The 16,577-nt window shown below is 30.1% G+C and overlaps 1 protein-coding gene across 1 annotated transcript in view; it reads right to left on the bottom strand.

Moving 5' to 3' along the window:
• LOC140443673 (phenoloxidase 1-like) overlaps positions 1-16,322 on the bottom strand; it is a 35,503-nt gene extending 19,181 nt beyond the window's left edge. Inside the window, exons 1-3 of the mRNA XM_072535046.1 lie at positions 16,196-16,322; positions 10,092-10,219; positions 1,805-2,000 (exon numbers count right to left, since the gene is read on the bottom strand). Coding sequence (XP_072391147.1) covers positions 1,805-2,000; positions 10,092-10,202 — 307 coding nt within the window. The 5' untranslated portion in view covers positions 10,203-10,219; positions 16,196-16,322. The remainder of the gene's footprint in view (positions 1-1,804; positions 2,001-10,091; positions 10,220-16,195) is intronic.
• Between the last annotated feature and the right edge of the window lie 255 nt (positions 16,323-16,577).

Genomic DNA, 16,577 nt, shown 5'->3' with positions numbered 1-16,577 from the left:
TCGTTCAAATGCATCAAATTAATTAAAATTGTTCATGTATATGTATAGAGGCTTTGTAACAGAATAAGTTATGTAAGTTAAAAATTGGCTTTTTTATATAACAGATCGCTAGAATATGTTAAATTTTTTCCATAAATAATTTTAAGTAGCTACTTTTGAATAATGTGTATAGAATGCAAGTAATTATTCTGTATTCCATCCCATTCTAAAAGGTAAGTTGATATTGTCTAAGTGCATAATAAAGAATAATAATTAGTAAATGGGTTATGCCTAAAAATTGTTTTAAAATCTTATAGGAGCCCTTTTAAGTTAACTACTATATTATTTGCTTGACTATTCCATCGTTAATGTTTATCAATTATTATATCTAGATATTTAATCTCGTGTGTATATAGAACTTCATTTTTTGCATAGACTTTTAATGAGCCAATTTTATCAACATTTAAGGTAAGCTTATTAAACTAAAACCATTTGTTTATATATACTTGTTTAAATGTTGTATTCGCATGCGTTTGTATACACCACTTTGTAGTTTATTTTCAAAGCTACAAAGTAATGTACATTCAAATTCCTTTTTTTAAGAGTTGCGCTGAAAGGCCTTGAAGATGGTGCCAAACGCATACGAATACAACATTTAAACAAGCATATCTCGTTTAATTTTTAGTCTATAGAAATAAAAAATCTTCAGTAAAAAAACCTGGTTTGTTTTTATTCTAGCATTTTTTTCCTAATTTTTTTAATGGAGTTATTTTTAAAAAAGGAATTTTTTAGGAAATTCCGAGAATTGTGTAGCTATTCATTTTAAACTCGGATTTTTGCAAAACTAAACCTTCTAATGCAGTTTAACGTCCAGAATGGAATATTTGTATATAAATGAAGAAAATCGGAAACGAAAAATGAATAATTTTAACCAGGGTGGTTTTGGCGGGGGTGAGTTTGTTACTTTCTGCGTCACAAAAAATATAATAAATATAATATATTTTAATTATAACCTATCTTAATTTTCACGCTAATCATGTTTACCAGTAGTAGTTTTAAAGGTTTTTTTTTAGTAATTAAAAAATTTCAATAAGTTTTCCATAAAAAAATTACCTTTTTCTGGTTGTTCAATATCCTGTGTTTGGATTTTTGTATTCGATGAATAAAAGTATACTTTTGAACAGCTATAACTTATTCATATTAAGTTTACGATAATAATAAAAACGAATCGCTTTCTTTTATACGCTTAATTTTATATTTAAACAGTTTTCCGATAAAACTTAAATTTGTAACTTGTGAAGATTCAGTCAGGAATAACTTCAAAAATGTTGACTTTTCGAAAAAACTTCAACAAATATGTTTGCCTTTAAAATTTACTATTCTAGCGGCTACCATGTTTTTTTTTTGACAAACTTTTTCCACGCACGAGTTGGAATGGTAACCACCCTAGAGAAAAAGTACATATTGCTATAAGGTAGATTTTGATCTTTTAGCTATTTTTTAACTACTGTCAAAATTTCAAGCAATTTTATGCGTACAAAAAAAATCAGATGTTTTCTATTATTTTTACCAGTCATATCCTGCACTATTATATTAGGTATGTATAGTTACAAAAATTGTCTAAATTTTTGATAAATATCCATCTATTTATCAAAAATTTAGACAATTTTTCACCAGTTTTTTTAACAGTCAAGACACTGAAAAATTAGGGTTAAAAATATAAACCATATTTTTCACCACAATTTAAAAAAAATATATAGAAACTGCAAAAGAAAATTATTTTTGGTTTTAAATAAATATTCAATTTTAGCTTTAATGTTCCTACCTAAGTAGATATTGATTAGTTGGCCAGCAATTCTTCTATGTTTAGGAATCCATAGCGAGAAATTTTCATCTCTTTTTAAGTCCAGAATTTCTCCCAATGGTGGAATGGAGATCTGCTTGACAGCAACTTTTCCACCGGTAGCTTCTCCACCAAATCGAGTGGAAATTTGATTTCCTATGTTCTGATATTTTTTTGGCTAAAAAAATGTTAGTAATAGAAATAAAATCATTGTATTGGTAAAAAAAATAACCTGAGCATAACATGAACGAAAACAGAAGCGTCTAAAAATGTATAAGATCAACTTTACATGAAACTGTACAAGTGAGTAAAAAAACATATAAACAGAGGAAAACTATTTAAATTGACCACCTGATTATAATTCAGGACAAAAATAATACAAAGTATTTCTGTGGGAAAGTAACAGATATTAACTGAATACAGGGGACACTTGTGTGATCTACAAACCCCATACTTAATGGGTCTTACTTCATCAATAACAAAGATACTGGGTGTTTTATCTATTTTGCCAACCTCTAATTTGGATCATACCTTTTTGTCCACACTGTATATCTTATTATTTTTCCCTCGAACATTCTCCTCGATCATTGAAGTTTTTTAATTAATCGATTAATTTGTTTATAATTATAAGAAATCCAGGTCTAGATTAAAAAATATTGGAAAAATATTCCGAGCCAAAAACAACACCCTGTACAGGGTATTCCAAATTGGTATGTTTTGCAGGGTATACCGAAAACTAGAGGAGATAGAAAAAAAGTGGTTAATATGTCATGACTTCTTTTTTCGTTACAGTAATGATTGCTCAATCAAATCATCAATAGTTCCTCACAGTAGCGAGATACAGGGCGATTATTGAAAAATATCGAAAACGACAGGGTGAAATATCTTCTTTATTAAGAAAAATTTTTAAAAATTTTATTAAAACTTTTGATTCAGTGGCGTACGAAATATTTTGAAGGGGTCTCACTAAAGAAATAGAATAAAAACTGTTTTTTATACGGGACATCCTATATATTTTGACATTTTTCGCTTACATTTTTATTTCTCTTTCTCCTGATATGACATGTTATATATATATATATATATATATATATATATATATATATATATATATATATATATATATATATATATATATATATATATATATATATATATATATTCAGTTTTTGAAGCTACTATGCAGATAATATGTTTATAGTTGTCGTTATGTTATGCGCACTAAATTCTCCTAATTTTTTTATTTGGCGATTTTTAAAAAACAGTATTTATAAAATTGGCTATAGTATTAAACTAAGGAAGAATAATTTCAAAATATTCATTAAGCATTTAGAAAAATAAAGCCAATACATATACTCAATTGAGTAAGATCTGTAAAAAAAGGTGGCAATTATTATTATAACAAAACGGGGGATATTGAATATTTATTCTAATTATTAAATTTTTGTAAAACTTATTTTTAGTTGTTCCTTTGTGTATTATCGATATTGTAATGTTAATATTATTGTAAAATTAATTCTGATTGGTAAGTAGTTTTTTGTTGCTGGTAGATGTGTTATTTCCTGTGAAGGATTATTATCCTCATAATAAAATGTTAGAATGTGTTACTGAGTGTTTTCTTTTTAAGTGTAACGTCATGTCAAATAAAGAATTTATTTGGAGAGTAGCACCAACGACTGAATATAGATATTTAATATGTCATATCAGGTGAAAGAGAAATAAAATGCAAACGAAAAATGTCAAAATATATAGGGTGTCCCATATAAAAAAACATAAGTAGGTATTATATTTCCTTAGTGAGACGCCCTAAAAAAATTTTTTGTACGCCACTGAACCCTTCCATAATATATCTATCAAAAGTTATAATAAAGCTTTTTAAAATTGTTCTTAATAAAGAAGATATTTAACCCTGACGTTTTCATTTGGGAAATTAGATTTTTTTAAATAAATTCTGCATTTGAAAAGATGATGAAAAACTAAATTTAGTGGTATACCTACTTTGAATTTTCGGCAAAATGTTTTTCTGGTAATATTTTGAATTTTAATTCTGAAATTATGGAATATGATAAAACTTTTGAACTATTTAGCTTAATTTTTTTTTTAAATGATCCTACTCATCTAAAGTTTAATACCGTAATTGCAATGAAACATAGGGTAAGTCATATTAGTGACGAAAAGTTAATGAATAAACCTGCTATTAAACATCTTTTAAAATAATGGATACCCAAAACATATCCTCAAGAAATTGATATTTAACTCAGACATTTTTGACGGTCCCACTGATATCGGAGCCGTACAATCAATTCAATATAAGAAACTACTATTGATTAAACATTTAACCCCTTCTCTGACTCGATTAGTTAAACAATTTACTAATATAACAGAAATTGTTAAATCTAATGTATTAGAAAACGGACAACTGTTTTTAGAAGTAAAAGACACGATTCCAACTCTTAATAAAAAAAACCAATGGTATCTACAACTTGCCTTGTTTGAAATGAACACCATTTTGACTACTCAAATGTTAGAGTTTTCAGACAGAAGAAAGTAATTATAAAAAATATTGTTTGTAGAAATGTGTCACATTAATAAAGAAAAAGAGGCAATAAATTACAAGGCAAATGAAAATGTGTCAAATTAATAAAAAAGAGGCTATAAATCACAAGGCCGACGTTGGACAGTTAAGCAATATCTACTGTAATATTCTAAATGTTTTAAATTAATTTTTCTGTGTATACAATAAAATTTTAACCACACTGTATATTTTTATTGTATGTAAAACTGACTAATTCTGTAAGTCAATAATTTGTAACATCGTCTTCTTATTATTTTTATTTAGAATTATATTGTAACTTTCTCTTCATAAAGCTAAGAAATAACTAGCGATATATTGAGACATAAATAAAAAAAAGTTTTATTTCCAATATGTTTTATATATAATATATTTATATATATATATATATATATATATATATATATATATATATATATATATAGGTAGAATATAATTTCATCACATTACAGGCGCATCGTTATATCGTAAGAGATTTTTTATTCGACAATTTTCCCAATTGCCAATCCCGATGGATTGGTAGAGGCCTCATCTTTTGCCTTTATGATAATGTGATTTTAATCCTATCGATAATTATGTTTAAGGATAATTAAAATTGAAAGTTTATAACGATGAAATACATAGTAGGGAAAAACTTGTTAAACGGATTCAAGATGCCTGTTAAGAAATGAAAAGTTACCCACACGAGATTATGAAGTCGGTCTGACATATTACAAAAAGGGGAAGACTTGCTGTCAACAAGGTAGTGGTCATGTTAAACAATATCTTTTGATAATAGTTATTTTTCTGCCGATTTTCACCGTTTTTTTTTTTAACGAGATTAACTCGTTAATTATTATTACATTAATTAATAGATAACTAAAAAGGGGAGCTACATAGAATAGCAAATACAAAAAATGGACATAAGTGCCGAGAGGAATCAAGTAAGGAAATTCTTTAGTGAAGTAAAGTCAGTCGGAAAAGGTGCAAGTGTTGGAGTAACACAGCCTATGAGAAATGAAGCAGGTGAACTAATAATGAAATAAACAGAAATCTTCGAACGTGGAAGGAATACTTTCGGAATTTACTAAATATTAAAAGTGACATGAAGGAAACAGCTATTATAGTCCATTCTGCAGATGTGAAAATATCAGCACCAACATTTTAAGAAGTAAAGAATGTGATAGCATCTTTACAAGATCACACAAGAGAGTTAATAATAAAAGGAGGAAACTTTTACATCAAAAATTGTACATTATTCTGAGAGTATGGCAATAACAGGATGGAATGAAAGCAATATAATACTTATACATAAGGGGGAGATAAAAAACAGTTTCGTAACTATAGGCATATCGCTTATTAACACAGTGTATAAAGTTCTACGAATTATCTAGCTAAATAGGCTCACTCCGTCTTCGGACGATATTCTAGGAGGTTACTAATGCGGCTTTCGTTTTGGAAGGTCAAAAATAGATCAAATATTTGCGATCCGGTAAATATTAGAAAAAAACTGGGAATTCAACAGAACAAAACATCGATGCCATTTAGTATAACATCAGGACTTAGACAAGGATACCCCTTATTAACGTTGCTATTCAATTTATCCTTAAAATTTGCAATAAGTAAAATATCGTCTGAGCTAAAAGGGGGATTTGCGAATCAATGATCAACACCATTGTTGGCCTTTGCTGATGATCTAGATGCAGTTGCTTATTTTATAAGAGACGTAAGAGGGGTATTTTCACATTTCAATGAGGAAAGAGGTAGTCTCGGTCTTCAAATAAATAAAGAAAAGACGAAACACATACTAGTTACTAAAAATCCAAGACCAAGAGTTAGGAAGAACATAACATTAATGACCACAACTTCAAAGTAATAAAAGAGTTTTGATATTTGGGGACGGACGGGACGGTAATCGCAGATGAAAACCACATAGAAATAGAGGTCTCAGCAAGGATAGCTGAAAAAAATAGAGCATTATACTTCCTATCATCATTATTAAGATCAACACTGCTAAAAAGAAAATCTAAATTAAGACTGCGAGTTAATTATTCGCTCAGTTATTACATATGGAAGTAAAACATAAAATATACGTCAGCTGGTATTTGAAAGTAAGGTTCTTAGAATAATATTTGGACCTCAAAGAGATGAATTGACATGAGAGTGGAGAAAGCGCCTCAATGCTGAATTGGTGACTCTCTATGGTACTGAAAACATAGTTAGACATATAAACGCTAACCAGATAAGATGGGCAGGTCATGTTGTAAGATCAGAGGAAGACAGAGTGCTAAAGACAGTGTTTTTTTGAGAGACTAGACGGTAAAAGACCAGTATGCCGTTCTAGAAAAAGATGGAAGGATGATGTTGAGGTTTATATATCTAGGATTAGGGTAAAACAATGGGAAATGAAAGATCGCAAAAGATGGAGGGATATAGTGGATGCAGCGAAGACTCTCTCCGAGTTGTACAGCCAGTAAGAAGTAGAATAATGTAAATGTAGTAATAGCTTCGAAATTATGGCATTTAAGTATCAGGAACATTACATGAAAAATAATCAGTATTTATTAAGGACTTTAAAAGCTAAAACATACACAGGATAATCTATTTAAAATAAGAAAATTCATTAGTTTTTTAAACAAAGAAAGACCTAACAACAATGTACACACCAAAATCTATAAAATCGTGTCAGCCATTTCCGAGATAATTAAGGCGTTCCATACTTAAAACTCACCCTGTAGATTGAGAATTGAGATAAAAACAAAAGCATTATTTTAAAAGTATTAAAAAGGCCCTAAATTTTTGTTTTTTGAAAAGGTTTGTAGGTGCTTTTGAACATATTCTACAGTGATTTTAAATCGCGATATTTTTACACATTTTACATTCAATTTTTGAAATTTCGCAAAAAGTATTGAATTCCCCTTGTTTCGTGTGGCGGCGCAACTTATGTCTTCATTTTTGAGTACTAAAGAATAGAAAAAATTAATCCCAAGAGTGTGCCATCAAATTTCAAAATCGAGTTATTTTCACAACAAAAAAGTGGATATTTTCTGTGAAATTTGACATATCTATTTAAAAAACTGCATTTAATATTGGTGTGGTATCACTTATTTTCCTTCAGAAAAATAAATTTTATCTTATAAAGTTATGTGTTTTAATAATTATCTGATAAATATTTTGAGAAACCTTAAGTTAGCGGGGACAAATGACCGGAAGCCAATTTAACCTACGTAATATTTTTTCACCAATTTTTTACTAATTTATTACCACCCTAATAATTTTTCACCACCAAACCAACCTTAAGGGGACCGATTCTGCTGGCTTAAGGTTCAAGCTAGCAGAATTTGGAAAAAAAACTGTTTGCCGATGACATATTTTTTCACCCATTTTTCACTAATTTATTACCACGCTAATAATTTTTCACCACCAAGCCACCCTTAAGGGGAGCGATTTTGCTGGCTAACGGTTAAAACTAGTAAAATTACAGAAATAATATTTATGATATACCACAGTGCTCTGCTAGGTGTTTATGAATTGATTACCACACTAGTAATTATTCACGCCCCAACTACTCATGAGAAGTCAATAATTCTGTTGGGTTAATATTTAAGGTAATAAAAAATCTATTTTTACAATTTTACTGTACTATTCTTGTAACTGAAAGTATAAATTGCTTGCCTGAAGCTTTTTACTGAATTTTATACACCCTCATAATTTTTTACCCTCTAAGCCACAGTTAATGGGAAACATTCAACAAGCTACGCATTCATGCTAGCTAAATGCGAAATCTTTTTGGAAATATAAAAGTGCTCTGCTAGATTTTTAGTATATTTTTACCAGCCTAGTCATTGCTTTCTAACTAGCCTAATTAAAAACATTCTGAAATGTTACTCTGTGCTAACTAATATTTATTTTTTAAATGTTTATGTATTAAAAATATGAAAATACTTTATTACAAAAATTATACATTTTAACTGTTTTAAAAAATTGACTCTGATTATAGTAGTCAGTACATGGCTAAGAGAAATCGAATCGTGAATCCCTTTTATGAATATAAAATAACTGAAATTAAGTTGAGTTTTAGTAAATACAATTGAATTGTTATATTTCACAGAATAATTACCAGGTAAGAAATATTTAAATTGAAATAATTTTATTACGTCTATTACAATAATTACCTAATTGTAAAGGAGGGTCGGGACATCTTGCGCACCTATTGTTAAAATATTAAAAAATTTGTATTTATTGACTACATCCATAGACCTGAGCGAAGTGTACCGCTAATCAAGGAGTGGGGACTGCAGTCTTAATCGGATTTTGGATTGATACCGCCCTCACTATTATTTAACTTAATGGGGTAGTGGTTGAAAATTACCAAGGTGGTAACAAATTCATAAAAATATAGCAGAACACTGAGGTATACTATAATTTTTTTTTTGGATTCTACTAGTTTTAACAGTAAGCCAGCAAAATCGCTCTCCTTAAGGGTGGTTTGGTGGTGAAAAATTATTAGGGTGGTAATAAATTAGTGAAAAATGGGTAAAAAAATATGCCATCAGCAAAAAGTTTTTTTTCTGAATTCTGCTAACTTTAACCTTAAACCAGCAGAATCGCTCCCATTAACTGTGGTTTGGTGGTGACAAATTATTAGCGTGGTAATAAATTAGTGAAAATGGGTGAAAAAATATGTCATCGAAAACAGTTTTTTTCTCCAAATTCTGCTTGAACCTTAAGCCAGCAGAATCGGTCCCCTTAAGGTTGGTTTAATGGTGAAAAATTATTAGCGTGGTAATAAATTAGTAAAAAATTGGTGAAAAAATATTACGTAGAATAAATTGGATTCCGCTGATTTGTCCCCGCTAGCTTAAGGGTCCTAACATTTTGTTTGAAAAACCAAATTTTCTAAAACTTGAATGCAAAAAGCATTTTACAATTAAGCTACATTACAGCTGTATAAGTTTTTGATGCATCAGTTTATTAGCCCAGTCGTCAGAGATTTGACCCCTAAAAATCGTACAAACAAGTTGAATTTTGCCGAGAATATTAATTTTGGAACTCCAAAAAAGTTGCAAAAAAGTTTACTAATTTTACCTCTGGGCTTCCCCCTAAAACCCCCCTCGTAGAGGGGGAAAAACTCCAAAAAATCGATTTATTGAGAACCTGTACACCGTAGAAAAAAATGTTTCAAATAAAAAATGAAGCTGAGATGATTTTAAACAAAAATATTAATTAGAATTTTTTCTGTAGAATGAACTATTCTCTCAGAAACAACGATTGCAGCGACTAGCGATTTTGAATGTCAGCTGCGCGAAATGTTTTTTTTTTTGTTTTAGGAGAAAGACCGAGGGTAAAAGTGATAAACTTTTTTGCATGTTTTTTTGGCATCCTAAAATTGACAATCTTGGCAAACTTCAGCTTGTTTGTATGATTTTTATAGGTTCAGTGGCATTTTCGTCTCTGACGACTGGACTATAAATATATTTATATTCATATTTGCTTTTAGATCCACTTTTTGATAAGGCTTTTGTAATGAGTTCTCAATAAATTTTATCTTTATCGTACTTTGTAAGTGGTGTGATATATTTAGGAGTGATATCCAAGAACAAGAATTAAGAAGAGTGAAAGGTACTATTTGTGAAAGAGAAAGATTTACATTTTAAATACGCATTATATACCAAATTTTTCCGTACATATACAGAATAGTTTATATTTAATAATTACCAAATAATCAACTGGAACATCAAATACAACATTGTCTGGTCCTTTGGGCATAATAACCAATTCCTTTGGTCTATCGAAAAGGGCAACCAAATTTTTCTTTGAGGAAGACATCTTGACCAAAGTTTAATCTGTAACATTAGAAAAATTTAAGTACACTGCATTATTAAATACTGTTGCAAGTAAAAAAATTTGTACGGTCTAGGTAAATATTTGTAAATCCACGAACAATATTATAGAAGTAAATTTTTACAGTTAGACTATATAAAACTTTTAAGTTGTTTAAACCTGATGAAAAAAAACATGTAGCTAACAAAAATTTTTACCAATGTTCAAATCGGGTAGAAAACTTTTCATAACTGTATAATTCGCTACCTAGGAAATATTTCTCGTATGTACCTGGAGGCATATTGAAAAATAAACATGTCAGGTCCGCATAAAAAGAAGAATGAAAAGAGAAAATATTTGTCAAGAGAATACTTACAATACATAATATTTTTTTCATAAAAGAAAAGATAATAATAAAGGAGTAATAATATATTAATACAGATTCTCTAATTAAGACACCAACAAGAGTAAAGCATATGAATATAGCTAACACAAATCAACCGCATAGTATACTTTGGAATATGGTACAGAACTTTGGAGTATGGTACATAACTATGGAATACATATGGTACAGAACTTTGGACAATACATAAAAAGATGCATTTAAAATAAAGGCAATGGAAACGAGTTGTTGTCGTAGATGTTGCCAACTTACTGGAAAAGATAAAGTAAGGAATACTAAATTCAGACAGCGTATGGGCATAGACATCGACATCCTGGAAACTATAGAATGCAAAAGGCTGAAATTTATGGTCATGTCGAAAGAATAAATAATTAACGATGACTAAAGCTAGTTTTACAGTGAAGGTAAAGACAAAAACTAGATAACGCAATGAAAGATAATGACAAATGACTGAAAATATCGCATGCGTTGGCAGCTAAGATACGAGACGGACTCAACAACTTCATCTACTTGGGTGTAAATAAGCTAAAGGGAATTTACTTTTAAAAAGAATTAGTGCTCAAAGAACCAGTTAACAAGCCTTGGAAACAAGACGGAACCAAATGATGACGAAAACAGCGAGAAAAAGGACAACCAGAAAGGATATGTTAAGTATAGCATGTTGTAATATCAAATCATGGACAAGCAGATAACAAGAAATAATTATGGAACTAAATACCTACAAAATCGATATATGCAAAATTTCAGGGACAAGAAAAAAAGGTAATGGAACTGTCAAACGTCAAAATTATATATTGGTATACAGAGGAGAAGAAAAAGGAGAATATGCCAGCTCAGGAGTTATAATACTGATCCACGAGAAAAGTATAGATGAGGTACAACATATTAACTACAGAATACTCAAAATGAGACTCAATATGGATAATAGTAAAATACATTTAATATCAATATATGCTCCAGAAATAAGTAAGACCGAAGAAAGAACTGAAGCGTTCTACAATACATTACAAGATCAGATGAATAAAATTAATATACATGAAAAAGTCATATTAGGCGACTTAAACGCAAGAATAGGAAATAAAGTATTAGAACCAATAAAACAACGTTTCAACTAAGAGACAATAAATCGAAATGGAGAGGCACTAATTAATTTCTGCGCCCAGAACACCTTGAGAATAAATAACATATTCTTTTCACATGAACCACAACACAAATATACGTTCACAAATACCCAAGAACATAAATCAACTATAGATTATATATAATAACGAGCAAGCAAATACACCCTAAACAGGTATTAGATATCAGAACATTAACATCACCTAACGTAGAATCAGACCATTATTATGGTTCTAGGGAAAATCTTAATAAAAATACCATTAAAGAAAAAGTTACCCCCAAAATATATGGAAAAACTAAATATCGAGACCTTAGAAAACAAAACAACTCGATGGCTATATCAAAGACGATAGAAAAACAATTTAAGAAAATGGCATACTTATTAGAAGAAAATGGAGTAGATCAAAGATGGGAAACAATAAAAAAGAGCATAATAGCCGCTGCTAAAGAAAGCATAGAAACACGGAATTTTAATTTGAATGGTAAAAGAAAAATCAAACCATGGTTCACTAACAAAATAAAACCCATGACAAACTATGTAACCAGACGGAATAATGTCAACTCGCAAATAAGAAATCTAAAGAGGCATTACTGGTCTAGATTCACAAAAGAAATGGAACGTGATTTATACGGTGCACAACGAAAAGTGGGGAAGATGGTGAAGAGAAAATAGAGAAAAAAGAGAAAATATTGAGGAAGAGCATTAACAAAAATATTACGAAAATATTCGAGAAGATGCTTGAAATGAAATGCATTCCAAAGAAATGGAACTAAAGTGTAACGATAAAGGAGACAAAAATAACTCATCTATTATCTAAACTATTACGTTGCTTGATACCAGCTTGAAATTATTGACTAAGATACTTGCTGAGAAAATAATTGAAAAGTATCAAATATGCGAAGAGTAACAAGAGTTTCGGTGTAACAGATCAACTGTCGATGTCATATTCATAATAAGACAAATAGGAGTGAAAGCAGTAGAATTTATTACACCTGCACCAGATAATAAGGGATATTAAGTCTGACCACAAAACAAGAATAAAAATAGGAACCGAAGTAACGAAGGAAGTCAACATTCAATCAGGTATAAGACAGGGTTGTAGCTTGAGCTCGTCATTGTTTAACTTAAGGAACTTGAGCAGGAAGGTCATATAATAAAACAAGTGATGGAGTTTAAATATCTATACATCACATTATCTAGCTACGGATAGCTCAAAACAGAAGTGGAAGATCAAATGAATAAAGCAAACAGAGCCGCAGGTTGCCTGAATTAAACAATATGGAGAAATAAAATTATCGGGAAAGAAATAAAAGGCAAAATTTACAAAACAGTCATCAGAATAATAATGATATACGCGGCCGAAAGACAACCTGACACAGAGAGAACAAAAATTATGTTAGAAACAGCAGAGAAAAAACACTTAGAAAAATTGATGGTTAAACACAATGTGACATAGCTAGAAGTATAGATATACGACGTAGATGCAAGGTAGAGAATATCAAGGACTGGGTAAAAAATAGAAGAGTAGAATGAACCGATTATATAAGCCAAATGACAACAAATAGAGTTGTAAAGACGGCAAGAGATAGTACCCCGATAAGAAGACGATCAGTAGGAAGACCACGTAAACGATGGAACGACAACTGAAACAGGCCAAATAAATCTGACACTTCTATGATATAAAGATCTTTTGCTCCACTCAAGAATAGAAGGTCTTAAAAAACCATGTTGGTTGAAATCTAAAATGCTTAAAACGTTGCTACTGGCTGCAGTTTTGAAAAGGCCGTCGTCGATGGTGTAGATAGACATAATCTATTTGAAATTATGAAAAAGATGATACCCAATACACCCGATCAATCAAAAATATGTACAAAAATACAAATATTGCGCTTAAAATGAAACAAAACCAGTAAAATGAAACAAAACCAGTAAAATAAAACCTAAGGCTAAAAAAGCTTGTAGTATGTCGCCAACGCTTTTTACTATATATTGATAGCATCATAAGAGATTGGCATAAACAACACAAAAATTTTTTTGCTAATAATCAGTTAATAATCCAAAATTTTAAAGGTGATCTACAAAGATCTATTTATAAACTATACCAAGTGTGTAAAAATTTCAATTTGAAGATATCGACAAAAAAGATGAAAGTTACGGAATTTAAAAGTAAATAAGTAAATACCTAATAAGAACAAAAATAGTAATTAACAATTAGAATAAGAGAGTCTTTTTAATCACTAGGGTGTAATAATACGTTTCGAAAAAGATAGAGACATTGATCACAAAATTGAGTGGTTTCAGTGTATACGCTGACTAATTCACAGGATATTAGTAGAAATCAATAATATATCAGTCGAAATCAATAAAACAATAAGCAGTATGATAAAAGAAAATAAAAGAAAAGAACATGAAATGAAAATAGAAGAAGTAATACAGAACAACAAAAATATGAAATGCTTAAGACCGAAATTAGGTAAGTGTGAAATAAACAAAATAAAAGATGTAAACGAAGTAGAAACAAACATTAAAGATGACATCATAAATATAATCCACCATTTCTACTCAGAATTATATAAAACAAAAAAGGGACCACCAGAAGAAATTACAAACTAAGCAAATCAGAAATAAAGAAGGCATTGAAAGAAATGAAAAACAACACTGGAAAATATGGAATAACTGCAGAGATGCTGAAATATGGTGGAAAAGTGGTAATTAATACTCTACATTCCCTTTTTAAAAAGATATTAAAAGAAAAGAGAATCCCAAACAACTGGAAGGAATCCGTAATCATTATCCTACACAAGAAAGAGGATAAAGCAGATATAAAACACTACCGTCCTATAACACTCCTCAATATAATGTATAAACTCCTAACAAAAATTTTAACCAATAGATTGACGACAAAATTCGACGGATACCAGTCGAAAGAACAAACTTGTTTTAGAAAGGGATTCAGCATAAGTGACCATTTACTAAGTATGAAAATACTTATAGAACGAACAAATGAATACCATATTCCTCTATATAAAGCGTTCATATACATATATATATATATATATATATATATATATATATATACATACATAAGGAAGCCAAAATAACAATTAAATAAATAGAGGCATGAGACAGGGTGACACAATATCACCGAAACTTTTCAATCAGGCTCTGGAAGATATTTTTAAAAGATTATAATGGGAAGAAAAAGGTATAAAAATTTGTGGACAACGCTTGAATCATCTACGCTGATAACGTCGCATTGATAACCGATAAAAAAGAAGAATGATTTAAAATGATGAAAGAACTGGACGTAGAAGCTGTGAAGATAGGCCTTAATATGAATTACAGCAAGACCAAAATCATAACAAATACAGATGAAGACATCACAATGAGGATCAAACAAGATGAAATAGAACAAGTTCAGGATTATATTTATATATCTGGGTCAAACTATAAAACTTAACAAAGAAAACCAAATAGCAGAGATAAAAAGACAAGTTAGACTGGCATGGTCGGCGTTTGGGAAACTAAGCTACATTCTTAAAAACAAAAGATATCCACAGCATCTTAAGACCAAAGCATACACTCAATGCGTACTCCCTGTTCTCACTTATGGTTCCCAAACGTGGACATTCACAAAAGCAAACATGGACAAAATCATATAAATCCAAAGAGCAATGAAGAAAGACAAATGTTGCACATAAGACTAATGGATAAAAAGAGAAACGAGTGGAAAAGAGAGAACAAAAGTGAGGGATGTTAGACAAGAAGTTGCAAAATTAAAATGGAGATTTGCCGGACACAACATAAGACAATAGAAGACCCATGGAACAAAATTCTTTTAAGTTAGAGACCGTGGGAACATAAACGAAGCAGAGGAAGGCCCCAAATGACATGGGCAGATGATATTAAGAATCACGTGGGCACTAGGTGGATGACTGTAGCGACAGACAGAGAAGAATGGAAAAGTATTGGGGAGGCCTATGTCCAAAGATGGACCGAAGAAGGCTAATTAGATAGATGAAGAACAAGACAAGAAACAATAAAATGATAAAACTTTAAAAGACAATGGCCAAACCTACTTTGTTCGATGGATTTAAACGTTATGTAATATATTCAAGGAGATAACTCTAGAATCCGCTAGTGAATGAGATAAATAATAAATTACAAATCAAAAGAAAGAAAGAGTGAAGGATGCCCCTTGAAAAGACGGGGCAAATTTTGGCAATCCTTTTGAGATTTTAGGTTGAGATCTTACTTGACAATAGTGAAGATATAAAGCTTCCCAAAAAAAAATTAACAAATGGATTAAACACATAAGTACTACACACAATACTGTTATCAGAAAATATATTATATATGTAATTTACATAAATCCAATGACCATTAGTATAATACCAATAAAACTTCAGTTATAATTAATGTTTAAAAGAAAAAGTAAGTAACAACTTAACCAGTAATATTAATAAATATTTTTACCTTTGAAGCAGATATGACCAGCCTATTGTCAAAGTGTAGATTACTCCACAACTGGTGCTAAAGGGAAATTCTGCTCTATTTATACACATAAGTGCATTTTTACCGTGGTTAGTTAATCAGAGATTATCAACTTGGTTTTTGCAGTTAGGTGCATTGTTATTGTTTACTGGATGCAATAAAGGATTAATATGTTTTGCTACTTGTTTACTAGTAATTGGCAAGACTACGAAAGTAATGATTTTTCAACGACTTTCACGTATATACAGTATTACAACATTTCAGTCCCAAATTACTTTTGACAAAAATGAAAATATAGTTTTTCTAGGGATGCATGGTGGAAAACAATCTACTAAAATGGAGTATTACAAAGAAACGTTGAGAA

Source organism: Diabrotica undecimpunctata, chromosome 6, assembly GCF_040954645.1.
Source record: "Diabrotica undecimpunctata isolate CICGRU chromosome 6, icDiaUnde3, whole genome shotgun sequence".
Taxonomy (NCBI): Eukaryota; Metazoa; Arthropoda; class Insecta; order Coleoptera; family Chrysomelidae; genus Diabrotica; species Diabrotica undecimpunctata.
This window is presented reverse-complemented; position numbering and strand designations above follow the sequence as displayed.